This window comes from Mytilus trossulus, chromosome 2, assembly GCF_036588685.1.
Source record: "Mytilus trossulus isolate FHL-02 chromosome 2, PNRI_Mtr1.1.1.hap1, whole genome shotgun sequence".
Taxonomy (NCBI): Eukaryota; Metazoa; Mollusca; class Bivalvia; order Mytilida; family Mytilidae; genus Mytilus; species Mytilus trossulus.
In genome coordinates this window covers 8,742,742-8,756,074 of record NC_086374.1, presented here as the reverse complement: position 1 = coordinate 8,756,074, position 13,333 = coordinate 8,742,742, and the positions used below count along the sequence as shown (strand labels likewise).

Sequence of the window (13,333 nt, the reverse complement as noted above, 5' to 3'; positions counted from 1 at the left end):
TATAGTTTTGATTGAACAATTTTTGGTATAATAATGATTTTAGAAATAGATTTTTTTAGGTATAATAAGATTCTTTAAAAAAACTATTTCCGAAGAAATTCTTCATCTTAATTTTCTACACTCCTTGTTTACATATTTGATCAGAAACATGACAGGTCATTGATGTAAGTTAGTATAGTCACATAGTACTTCCACAACAAGAAACCTTTGTTCAAATGTTTTATTATATTTTGCAGAGTTTGAAAGATAAAAGTGATGAGATCGATGCATTTGCAACATATGCTAAAAACTTTAACCTATATAAGAAGAACAGTCCTATATTTCAACAGAGATGTGAATACGTTAAATTACTGTTTGAGGTATTGTAAACATATCAATATGTTTTGTTATTTAGTATAGACTTTAAAAATTACTTTCACTTTGATTTATCTTCTTCAAACTACTGGTAGATTTTCTGAATTGCCTGTCCAAACATTTTTAGTTTATGCATTTGTTACATTTTGTTACAGTTTGTTACAGTTTGTTACAGTTTGTTACAGTTTGAATTGTTTAAATGATGGAATTATAAATTCTTTGTTTCTCATGGAGAATTTCCTTTCTGTGAGTCAAGTTACAATTTTCCCTCAATCCACAAAAAATGAAACACACATTGAAATAATTAATAAATCAACTCTATTCTTCCTGATATGTCTCAAAATCATTTTTTCTTGAGATTTTTCCTGAAAAATGAAAATAAACGTGTATATTATCTCTCTTTATTTCATAGGTGGTTAGAATGACGTACAGACAATTAACACCTGAGGAAGAAAGAGATGACAGTAATGTCCGGGCCCGCTGGGATGAATTCATGTTAACCATGCAAGAGGCTGCAGTATTTGTTAATACTAAAACACCACTCATGACTCACCAGTTAGAAGACACACATAAGGTATGATTACCACACATAAAATGATTAAAACACCACTCACCAATTATCATTTATGGTACAAAACACCACTCATGACTACTCATGAGTCACATGTTCCTCCATTGTCCAATTGTATTCATGGAGATCTCTGATTAAGTATGATGTACCACACCTAAAAATCAATAAAACACCACTAATGACTCACCAGTTAGAAAATAAACATCAGGAATGATTCACCACTTATAACATTGCACTTAGATATCCTCAAAGCACTAACTCGTTACTCAGCAGTGACCAAACACTCTTTGTGATTCATCAGTGCAACAAAACACATTACTGAGAAATAACCAGGTAAAATTCCAGACTTTGAAGAAAAAGTTAGATATCTTTTAGCTTGAGTCCATTGAAAATAGTGAGGTTATTCGCCAGTAGCATGTGACATTATTTGTTTCATAGAATAAACAAGTGTGGCATTTGGAGGAGGGAGACAAAACTTGTATATAAGTTTACCAGCAAAAGTATTGATCTAATGGTGAATACAAATAAGATAGCATCAGGCATTCAACTGATACGGGCTATTTTATAAAATCTGTGATCCGAATGGAGAAAAAATTCTTTTTACTTTGATGTAGAAAAATAAGAAAAGACAAAATATAATTTTGATACAATGGTCTGAATAAAAAAAAATAATAGTTTTGCTTTGTATTGATAAATATGTATATATCTGAACAGCGACTTTCCAGAGCCAAGAATTTGAAACAGAAAATGAGAGCTTTGAAAAATCCCAGTCTTTATATGGTATTGTGGACAAGATGAGAACAGCTTTAATAATCATATGTTTGTTTTTACAGCTAGCTAAATAACTTTTCATTTAATACATTTGAGGTTTGTGGTGAAATCTTGTTGTGGTTTGTTGTTTACTGGAATGTATGAAAAAATTACAAGTCACAGATTTAATCTATTTTTAGCATGTCTCAAATCATTGTTATTGTACAATTAAGGAAATACTGTTGTTTTTCTCCTTTCACATTGTAGAGTGCTATGAGAGAAAGATTTTTGGTACACTTAATATTGTTTTCATTGTTGTATTTTTAAATAGGAGGTTATTTCAAGTTTTTGGCTTTCCCTGTGGTGTATTTTTTAGATCTGAAAAATGAAGCAAAATCAATAGACAATATTTTATGAAAATTATTTGTGGTTTTATTGATGTTAATATGATAATGTGACAAAGGCTGATTCCTGTTTAATCTTTTATGAATTAAAATACCATTAATTCGTCTTTTATTACATGTAAATATTACTTTCAGGTTAACAAGATCATTTTAATTTGATATAAATATCCCTTTAAAAAAAGTTTGTTTGATGTGCTGGAATGATAAATAAAAAAAAACCAAAAGTTTTTAGTGTATTACTGTTCTGAATTTTCAAACTTTAAAGTTTCTTCTATTTTGTATTGAGATCTAATAAATTCATATAATTTTACCTCTTCTCAGCCTTGTTAAATGTTGCTCTGGATTTTTTCATTGTTTGGTATTAAAAAAAGTATTCTTGTGAGTGTGACGTTTTTTAACAAATTTTTTTTGCCTTAACTTGAATTTATTGTCAGTAAACTAAAATTTTGATTTAGTCACTGATTAGCATGACTTTATGTGTTTGAGTGAATTAATCATTACAATTGTCATTTTAAAATTATACAAACTTACGATGCCAACATATATCAAATATTAAAAAAACACACCAAAAAAACCCCAGGAATTATCTATTTTAGGTAATGTGAATCTAAGATTTATCAATAAAGTATAGGAAAAATGTTGCAATTATTTGTTTTACTTTTGTTTTATTTAGTTTTTTCTTTCTTTTATTTTTGGACTATTCTTGATGGCATGCTTATAGCAGGTTATTACAAATAGCTACATTAGACTAAAAAGTCTTTTTAAGTCATTACATCATTAGAAGCTATTCATTGTAGACATTTAGAATTAACAGTATAGATTATGTCTTTTATATTTATTGTTTATTTGCAGAAACTGGATATGGAAGCAAGAGAATTAGCTAAAATGGCAACATCAGAACACTTCCTAGACCCAGAACAGAATGCTTCAAAGATCCTTATTGAAATGAGAAGAGTATGTCATTTCATTAATAACTGTAGTCCATATTGGCATCACACTTATTTCTGTAATCAAAATGGTCTCAAACTTATTACTGAAATATACATTGTCATCAAACAGGCCTCTATATTTTGTGTATTAAACTATTGTTAGGTTTTCATATCTGTTTGACAGTCTTCATATGACCTTGACCTTATTTCATGGTTTATTGGAATTGGTCAAAATTAAATTTTCCTGGTTTTGTCAGTTTTTTTTAGATACTATAATCAATAGGTCAACTATAATTGGTGTATGAAATGATAGTAAGGTGTACACACCTGTCTGTCAGGGGATTACTTGATCTTGACCTCATATTCATAGATCATGGACAATATCAAAACCTGCAATTTCTGGACTTTCAACATTAATTCAATGATTAGAACAGCAATTGAGACATTTCAACATGAGCACTTTTGTGATAAAATATATAAACAGGATGTAAATCAGCAAAAGTATTAAATTTATCATGAATTTAGTTAACAAATACAAATATTTCTGTTCATACTTAATCATATTAATTGATGCATGTATTTTATTGACAGATCCGAGATAAATTTTACCATGTCCAGAAACAGTTACACCAGGCTAGTAAGTGGAGAGAGGCTATTGTAGGAGAACCATATGATTTGACTTTCCTGAACGAGATTACAGTCAATATAGATGTACTGCAGGAGTTATGGAAGTATATTGAAGTCTCTAGACATGCTATCAAAGACTGGAAACAAATGCTTTTCAAAAAGGTTAGATCAGTTAAAAGTTATATTTTCAAGTAATTAAATCGATAGTAGAACGTATTCATGAAACAGTACTTTATTTCTGTTCATATTTTGGACCTTAAGCAACCAACAATCAATCAATCAATTCATTTTTCTGTTCATATTTTGTATTCCAAATAATCCATTGTTTGCTATAACTAATGTTTTTTGGAGAAATTTTGTTTATAATAGAATTATTTAAAATTTTAATTGCAAATATTACTATTAATTGATAAGTTCTTATCAAAGGTAAAGTACTATGACCTGGTCATATTGAAACATCAAGAAAAGGAGATGCAGAGTATAACAACACAAGTAACCAAAAGACATATGTCAACATAGTCATCAACAAAAAACAAATGTCTTTACAAAAAGTCAAGACCACTTTGTCCTCCCGATTTTTCAAAACCTTGGGGAAAATTTAACAATAAGAGATATCAAAAGATCTACCAACATCACCAATTTCTCCAAATGATAAAAAAAAAACCACAAGAAGATATGAAATAAGACAATTTCTGACAAAGGTTACTAACAGGCAAAAATACATTTTGATAAATGTATTTGTCTTCCAAATATATAAAAATGTTACATGATTAATTTTGATGGTTATAGATGAATATAAAGAAGGCTTTAGAGAAAGTGATTGAATGGCAAGCTGCAGCTGCTCAACTTAAACCTTACCTCGATAAAAAATCATCACTTCCAGAGGCAGAAAAATTACTTAGTCATTGGTTTACATCACTCAATGAATTCAAGAAAGATCTACCAATACTTCATAAACTAGCCAATGATGCTTTGAAGGTATGAAGATTAAATAGCTAATGATGCCTTAGACATATGTAGATTTTCCAGTACTTCATAAACTAGCAAAATATTCCTTATTGGTATTCTGACAGTCTTAAATTGATCATTTATCAAAAATCTTAATGTAGATGATGATGGAAGTGTTTAACCACCTTGACTGGCTTTTCAGCCCTCGAACGGTTGGGTCTTAATGTAGTAGGTGTCTTCCTCCACTTTAGATTTTGAAAAAAAAAGATAACAAACGGTGTGTATCTTTAATGAAATGTGAAAATTTTGAAAGTAGTATGTTATTCGTGTGTTAGAATTCTGGTGTCAATATAGAAAACATGTGTCATATTTACGGCTGTATTTTACAAGTACAAAGAAATTTGTGGTTCAATTCACTTTTTTCAATTTTGCTTTATAAGGGGAGGTAACTCAGATATTAGGGGAGATAAATCTGAAAAAATATATTTTTATAATAGAATGTGTTGTGAATTTACCTATATTTTTGTTTATTTTCTGTACAGCGACTTGTTCAGATGTCATTTTTGTACATTATTTTCCTCTTCTTTTCAGGAAAGACATTGGAAGGCCATATTTGTTGGCATGAATGAATCATATGACTCAGACAAACAGTTCACAGTATGTGATCTCTTGACCTATGACCTGGAAGAGAATGATCAGTTGATACACTCTATCTATCTTGGAGCTATAGCAGAATATGACCTTGAGTTGAAAATCAATCAAATAAGTAAATTCTGGGAAGAGAGAGAATTTAAACTAGCCAAACATATCCCTGACAGTGTCTTGAGTTCAAAAGGTAAAACAAACTGTAGCTGTTACCATGGTTTTATGCCTTGTTTCAGTTTTCAGTAGAAATTCTTTCTGGTGAAGGATTTTTAGTTTACTTTTTTAAATTTATTGAATTTTGTTTCTTTATTTTGAGATGATTAGACTTTGTTTGAATTTTGTTATTAGAAAGCATTTTAATCTTTTCTAAGAGTGTGATTCATATAGGATTTTTGTGTTGTGAACATTGCATATGAATAACTTTAAGTAAAGAAATCACCCTACAGTATCCCCTTCTATATTTAGAATTAATTTCATTGAACAATTCTTATTTACAAACAAGAAAGAAAATTAATTTTAACCTGTATACTTAAATCACTTCCTATTTTCTTGTTCCCAATTCACTTGCATATAAATGACCTACTATTTTACCGCCTTTCTTAATTGACCAATAGAACCAGAGTTGTCGTCAAACTGGTACACAATGCAAAATGATACTGTACGATATGCTCAAACTCCACCTACAGGTAAGAAAAGTGCATGCACTCAGCAACACGGAGGCTATTCTATATATCATAGTTGCTTTACGTAGTCACCACTGGTAAATCATGCATGGGAAACCTTGTCTTTAGTTGCAGGAGACTATAAACATCTAAAGGGAACAGTAGATTACAATTTTGATTTTCTAAAGTGGTTAAGAAAATGGAAAATGCTTTTCTCAAATGATTAGTTTACAGTGAAATGAGTTTTTAGATAAAAAAAAAAATCTACCGGTATATTAATGTACTTTATTGTCTTGAGAAAAATAATAATATGAAATTCAAAACCCCCAAGGGTCGATTGGTCAAATAAAGAATTTCTATTTCTATCAAGTTAGTTTAACTGGTTAACTTTAATGATATAACTTATCACTCTCAGAAATTCAAAACTGCAAACTATGATACTACATGTAGTTGTGAAGGGGTTTTCAGCAAATTTGCAAAAGTTGATGTTTTTCACACGTAGAATTTCAATAGAAACCTCATTTCTAGGACCTTACATAGACCATTAACATAATAAATATCTTTAGTTAGAGGGGTGTTTCTATTATTGAGGAATACACAGTCTAAAATGGTTTACATTTTTAATTATTCCCAGTATTCTTTTAATTGCTATTCTTCTGTATATAGAGAATCCTTCATCTTTTCATTATAAATATTGTACATTGTATTACAAATAAAAACCTATTGCATATCCTTGCTGATTTCCCCAGTAATGTGTAGATGTTGTTAAGGATAATAGATATCTTTATGATGATTAGTATATATATAAAGGCAAACATTGCATGTATGTTGTATCAAATTTGTAAATACATGTCTGTATTACAGTGTTGATATTAAAAACCAATTGATTTAGAAAGATTTGAGACTTACAGTGCAAGGTACTTTTCACAAATACCTTTCCAGAATATGACATATTAATTGTTTTTGTAAAACATATGAAATTTACTTTCATTCTTTTGAAATCAAAACATTAGACAAAACAGGTACATTAAAAAATAAATGTTTCACAAGCATCTCATTGAAGGGTAAATAAGGTTGATTTATTTTTACAAATTACACAACAAGATGAGTGAAGAGAGATATATTTGTGCATGCACAGCTTTGATGGGGAAATATGAACAATATTTATTAATTTATTAATGAACATACTTAAATAATTTACTGGCTATCATATCAAAATCAAGCTTTCTTATCTAAGGTGGATTTTTTTGTTAAAATAATGATTTTTGTGGTATGATTGAGGTTTTGAACAATCAGGGCTTGGTATAGAAGGGTATTGTCATTTGCACAGTAAATATTAGATTTCTTGGTAATACTAACAAAATATAGTAGATGTAGATTGAAATAGTATAGAAACAAGAAAAGCAGCCCAACGAAAACTGTAATATATCAATTTGCTGATGACATTTCAAATTTAAAAAGACAAACAAAACAATTTCCTTAATAAAAGAATTTAGGCCAAAATTTACATGTATTTTAGACTTGAGAAGAATGCATGGGGATTTTATTTTCAATACTCTACAGTTTTAATATATTAAGATAAATATTTCAATGTATGAAAATCCCGTACAACTGTTACTTAAAATTGATCTACAGGAATAATGACCACCATGAGTTTAAAGAATTAATGTGTGTTAGATACATAATATAATTGTACATAGTGTAGTTTTACTTTGTTACTAACAGAAGCTGAACGTGAATTGGACCTTCAGAGCCTTGCTGGTAATTATTGTGTGTGATATCCCCCTCCCTTTTAATATGACCAGGTTGTAGGTATAATCCCTTAAACATTTGTTATTTAATTGTTGTCACAAGAATTATTTTATGTACATTTGTTGTTTTGTTTCAGATTTTGTTAACATTCTATCTTATGTGCCATGATAAAAATTTTCTAACTGTTTTAACAGTTTATGTTTTAAAAAAAGCCTTCATTTTGCTGTTTAAATGATAATGACATACTTGTAAGTTTTGTTCAGAGTTCTGTATGATCCTATTTAACAGTGTGTTTGGGTTTTGTAGAACCATATAGAATTACTGTCGGTTATAAAAAAAAAAAAACAGTTTGTGAAAAAAAAAATATATTAAATAAAATTTATTATGGCACATTTTGTTCACAAATTAAAATTCTTTTCTTTTTCTGTCTGGTTTTTTTTTCTAAATCTAACTTTAATATTCTTAGTTTTGTCTCCAATTGGTTTTTTAGACATGACTTACTATACAAATAGTGTACTACTTTATCTTGCTGTTAGAGACTTTATTTTCTTGTAGTAACTTATCAAATAGCTACTCTTGGTACAAAAAATTAAAACAATAATTTCAATATGAAATGAAAAAATAATTGGTACATTCAGTTTTGGTTTTCTAGTAAGTAACTATAATCATAATTGAAAATTCCAATGAAAACCTTGTATTGCAATATTTTTTTTCTTTCATTTATATGAAAATATATTTCACAGCAAATATTTGTGTATGCCGTATGTTAATGGGGCTTTTTAATATTTATGAATTTGGGATGGATTTGTGTTTAAACTAATAATTCATTACCATTTTATAAATCATACAATATGGAAAGGTAACAGGACGATGACCCAGTACAATTTCGTTTCCATTCACATTTTAGAAAATAAAAAAAAGATTTTTATATGAAGTGAAACTAATGAATAAAGTATAAAATACATTTAGTAGAGAACAGAAATAACTTCTGTGAATTTAACTGTCTTCAGATCATTTAAAAGTTTAGTGTGTTATATTGATACCAAGATATTTAATATTGCTTTGATTTCTCTGTATATTCTATAACTTATTTAAGAACGATCATCTAATTACACTTTGAATATTTCTTGTTTACCATCATATCTTTCTTTATTTTGACTTATGATTTCACTAACTGGGTAATTCTTTTGTTACACTGATATTACTTGGTTTGTTTGTTTTATTATCATTCTGAATCGTCCAAATTATTATTTGTATTTGTTCGATTCTAGAACCTCCCAAGAAGCCATCAAGTCCACGTCGGCGTACAAAGTTAGAAAAGTACCGCCAAGAAAGGGCTGCTGCTCTGGCAGGAACCCCTAAAGGAATGAATGTAGCTGAAGACGATTTCTATAAACTTATTGAAGTGGATGAGCTCAAATATCAGTTACAGGTAAGGAAAATAAAAGTTCAATTTTAAAGAATGAGCAACAGTTTGCTTATTGCCCTCAGTATTTTATACCACGATTTCAAATATATTCGAAAAGTATGCTTTATTGAATAATTTTTTTCTGGAAGGAAGATAATACCAGGACAAAATATTTCTCTTGTATTATATGTGTTTGTAAATGTATATCAAACAGACCCTAGCCATATGGTAGAAAAATGACTCATTAGTAACATATATTGACTATTTATTGTAGGATACTCGTATCAGTATAAAGGGGATGATGCAGTCACCTTATCTCGGGGACATGAGACATTCAGTAGAATTCTGGAACAGTTCCCTACAGCAGGTGGAAGAAATTACAGACCTTTGGTTTACCTGTCAGAAAAAGGTAGGATATAATAGGCCTGTTGTTTACATATTAAAAATGAAAAGTAATATCAGTCATGTTGCTCACCTGTCAGAAAATGGTTTGAAAATGATAGACCTGTAATTATTTGCTAGATGTCATAAAGTATTGTATAATTTGAAATATAGCATACTGATATTAACATTGTTTTGTTACATATTGAAAACCATAGACTTCCCAAGTAGGGTTATTTGTTATCCATCTATTTTACATTAAATGGATATATGTTTAAACCAAAGGTTAGAAAATAACGGCTGTTAGAAAAGGGCAGAAAATAACGAGCCTGAAGTGCACCTATTAGAATGGTTAGAAAATAGCCGGTCTGTATTCAACCTGTTAGAAATGGTTATAAGATAACTGTGGCTCACCCTTTAGATTTAAGTTAGATATTCTGCAGACCATACAACTAACAGCTTAGAAATCTTTTAAGCTAAATTGATATAGGAAGGTGTATGAGTGCCAATAAGCCAATTCTCCATCCAAAATCTTAATTGCATATTTATAGTTTTTGGAAGAAACTGAATAGTTTTAAAAATTGTAATATCTTAATTATATTATTTTACATGGAATTGATGTAAAATTTCAATCATATTGAAATTCAAACACATTTTATGTTGATACTTTAAATGATTTATTAATTCTTTTTCAGTGGCTATACCTTCTCAAAGTGTTTGAGAGGCCTGATTTGTTTAAAAAATTTGGTGGACAGAATTCCAAGTTTGAGAATGTTCACAAACAGTTTAAAGTAAGATATTTTTACTTTATAATGGTATGAGTATTGTTTGAATGCATCAGACCTTGTTGATGTTATATTTATCACATAATTTTACCATATTTTAAATCAAAAGTTTATGTTTATTACTGATTCATTATTGACCTTTCTTCAACTTTGTAGAGCATTCTAATACCTCACATGAATAATAAATTAAGATTTTCAATATTTGCATGCTGTGGTTATGACAAATTGCTTCAGAATGATATATATTTATTATGAATACATTAATATGGTACATCTGTTCACATGCTATCCTTTGTGAAATGTTTTCTCTTAGTTTTATATTTTTGAAGGGCCCCACAACGAAGTTGTCGGTGCCATATAGTTTTACCCTTGTCCGTAATTCCATCATTCCATCATTCCAAAATTCCGTAATTCTATCATTTCGAAATACCATCAGTCTGTCATTTCGTCATTCCCCAACAAACCATTAAACAGATTTTTTTTCTAAAGCCTTCACATATTGGGCTGATTTTTGGTATGTGAGTTAACCATGATGAGTTACAGATCAAGTTTAAGTTTCCCTTGCCAAATTTTTGCCAAAATTATGGGCTTTGGACTTTGATGAATTGTTGAAAATCACAGTTATACAGAAAAAAATTCTAAACGCTTTCAGATATTGGGCTGATTTTTGGTTTGTGAGTTACTCATGATGAGTTACAGATCAAGTTCAAGTTTCATTCCTCTCCGCTAATTTTTGCCAAAATTAAGGAAAATCACAGTTATACAGACTTTTTTTCTATACACATCCAGATTTTGAGCTGATTTATGATAAGTGAGACTACCATATGTTTGTGTCCACATGTAATTTAGAAATTGTAGATTTTTCAACTTTTTGAGATGGGGCCATTCCTGTCACTTTGACACATCTATTTTTACTATAGAAAGGGCACTGAAGTTGCAATTGATGGTAAAATTTGTAGATACTGCCTATGAGTTTAAACAGGTCTTTTATTTTGACATTTCATTAAGTTTAATTCCGCCGAAATCATACATAAAAGTTTTAATAAAAGTATTGCATAATGAAAATATTAAAGCATTTAAATGAATTTTTTTTTATTTGTAGGATTGGATGAGAGTAGTTTCCAATGATTCCAAAGTTTTAACCGTTGTCAACAGAAAGCGTGGAGAGAAAGGCTACCGACTATTACAGGGAGATAACCTCCGCACGTTATTCCTTGGTTTGATTCAGTCTAAAGAAGAAATCCTAAAGGACCTAGAAACACTTATGGGACTTTCTCGTATGGAGTTCCCACGTCTTTACTTCATCAGCAATGAAGAACTGGTAGAGGTTCTTGGTATATCTAGAAACCCAAAAGCTTTGCAAGACTGTGCTATGAAAGTTTTCCCAGGAATACAAGATCTTAGTTATGCATTACCCTCTGGCATAGCAAGCATGAATACCAATTTGGATTTTGCATTAAATGGTAAGGATTATTTGTCTAAATAGGTTCTGTAGGAAGGAAGTGTTTAAGATATAGCAATTACAAATAAACAAATATAATATAACAAGTCACATATATTGTACATTAGAGGATATACCAATATTTTTCAATTCAGTCGAGTAGATGATAGGTCTAGATCATAAACATGAGTCTGTTTTAGAAAGAGATTAGTGATTATTTAGATACAGTTAAAATCATTTATTTAAATTTTAATTTGGATTTTATATTCAAAAGTTGTTTTATTATCATTTTAGCTGACAAACTTGAGTTAACAGGAATGAAGGGATTATTGGAAGAAGATGTACCATTCTTTGTCAGAGTACAGGCACATCAGAAGGCAACCAAATGGCTTAAATGTCTGGAACAGAACATGAAAAATACCATGACCGTTATCCTTCAATGCTGTGTACAAGCCAGGATGGAGGAAGGTATTAAAGATGATTGTTATAAAAGATATCATTTATATATAAGACAAAATTGTTTTTATGCCAGGATCAGGATGTTTAACTTCTAGTAAAATTTAACTTTTTGTGTAACCCAGTCCATATATTTTTTTTCTGTAGATATCTGACCAAGGGTTAAATTGTTATTGTACATGGACTTTACCTGATTACATTTTAGACATTAAAAGTACAGTAAATATCATTTGACATACTTTACTCAAAATACACCTCATAAAATCTAACAAATAAAAAAGGAAACAGATGATATGACATAATTACAAATTACTGAGAAAAAAATGGTAGATAAAGTATTTTTAGATCACCTGGCCCAAAGGACCAAGTTAGCTTTTCTCATCACTTGGCATCCGTCGTCGTCCTGCGTCCGGCGTTAACTTTTACAAAAATCTTCTCCTCTGAAACTACTGGGCCAAATTTAACCAAACTTGGCCACAATCATCATTGGGGTATCTAGTTTGAAAATTGTGTCCGGTGACCCGGTCAACCAACCAAGATGGCCGCCATGGCTAAAAATAGAACATAGGGGTAAAATGCAGTTTTGGGCTCATAACTGAAAAACCAAAGCATTTAGAGCAAATCTGACATGGGGGTAAAATTAGTTGTCAGGTTAAGATCTATCTGCCCTGAAATTTTCAGATGAATTAGACATTCCGTTGTTAGGTTGCTGCCCCTGAATTGGTAATTTTAAGGAATTTTTGCTGTTTTTGGTTATTATCTTGAATATTATTATAGATAGAGATAAACTGTAAACAGCAATAATGTTCAGCAAAGTAAGATCTACAAATAAGTCAACATGACCAAAATGGTCAGTTGACCACTTTAGGAGTTATTGCCCTTTATAGTCAATTTTTAACCATTTTTCATAAATCTTAGTAATCTTTTAGAAAAATCTTCCCCTCTGAAACTACTCGGCCAAATTAATTGAAACCTGGCCACAATCATCTTTAGGGTATTTGGTTTAAAAATTGTGTCCAGTGACCCGGCCAACCATCCAAGATGGCCGCCATGGCTAAAAATAGAACATAGGGGTAAAATGCAGTTTTTGGCTTATAACTCAAAAACCAAAGCATTTAGAGCAAATCTGACATGGGGGTCATATTGTTTAACAGGTTAAGATCTATCTGCCCTGAAATTTTCAGATGAATTGGATCATCAGTTGTTAGGATGCTGCCCCT

The 13,333-nt window shown here is 30.1% G+C and overlaps 1 protein-coding gene across 1 annotated transcript in view; it reads left to right on the top strand.

Annotated features, from left to right (window-relative positions):
* Positions 1–13,333, top strand: part of LOC134706430 (dynein heavy chain domain-containing protein 1-like) — a 121,430-nt gene that overhangs the window by 23,361 nt on the left and 84,736 nt on the right. Inside the window, exons 23-35 of the mRNA XM_063565351.1 lie at positions 237–359; positions 767–928; positions 2,932–3,033; positions 3,600–3,797; positions 4,425–4,613; positions 5,175–5,418; positions 5,843–5,914; positions 7,616–7,651; positions 8,914–9,074; positions 9,325–9,459; positions 10,127–10,222; positions 11,319–11,679; positions 11,952–12,125. Of these exons, the coding sequence (XP_063421421.1) occupies positions 237–359; positions 767–928; positions 2,932–3,033; positions 3,600–3,797; positions 4,425–4,613; positions 5,175–5,418; positions 5,843–5,914; positions 7,616–7,651; positions 8,914–9,074; positions 9,325–9,459; positions 10,127–10,222; positions 11,319–11,679; positions 11,952–12,125 (2,053 nt within the window). The remainder of the gene's footprint in view (positions 1–236; positions 360–766; positions 929–2,931; positions 3,034–3,599; positions 3,798–4,424; positions 4,614–5,174; positions 5,419–5,842; positions 5,915–7,615; positions 7,652–8,913; positions 9,075–9,324; positions 9,460–10,126; positions 10,223–11,318; positions 11,680–11,951; positions 12,126–13,333) is intronic.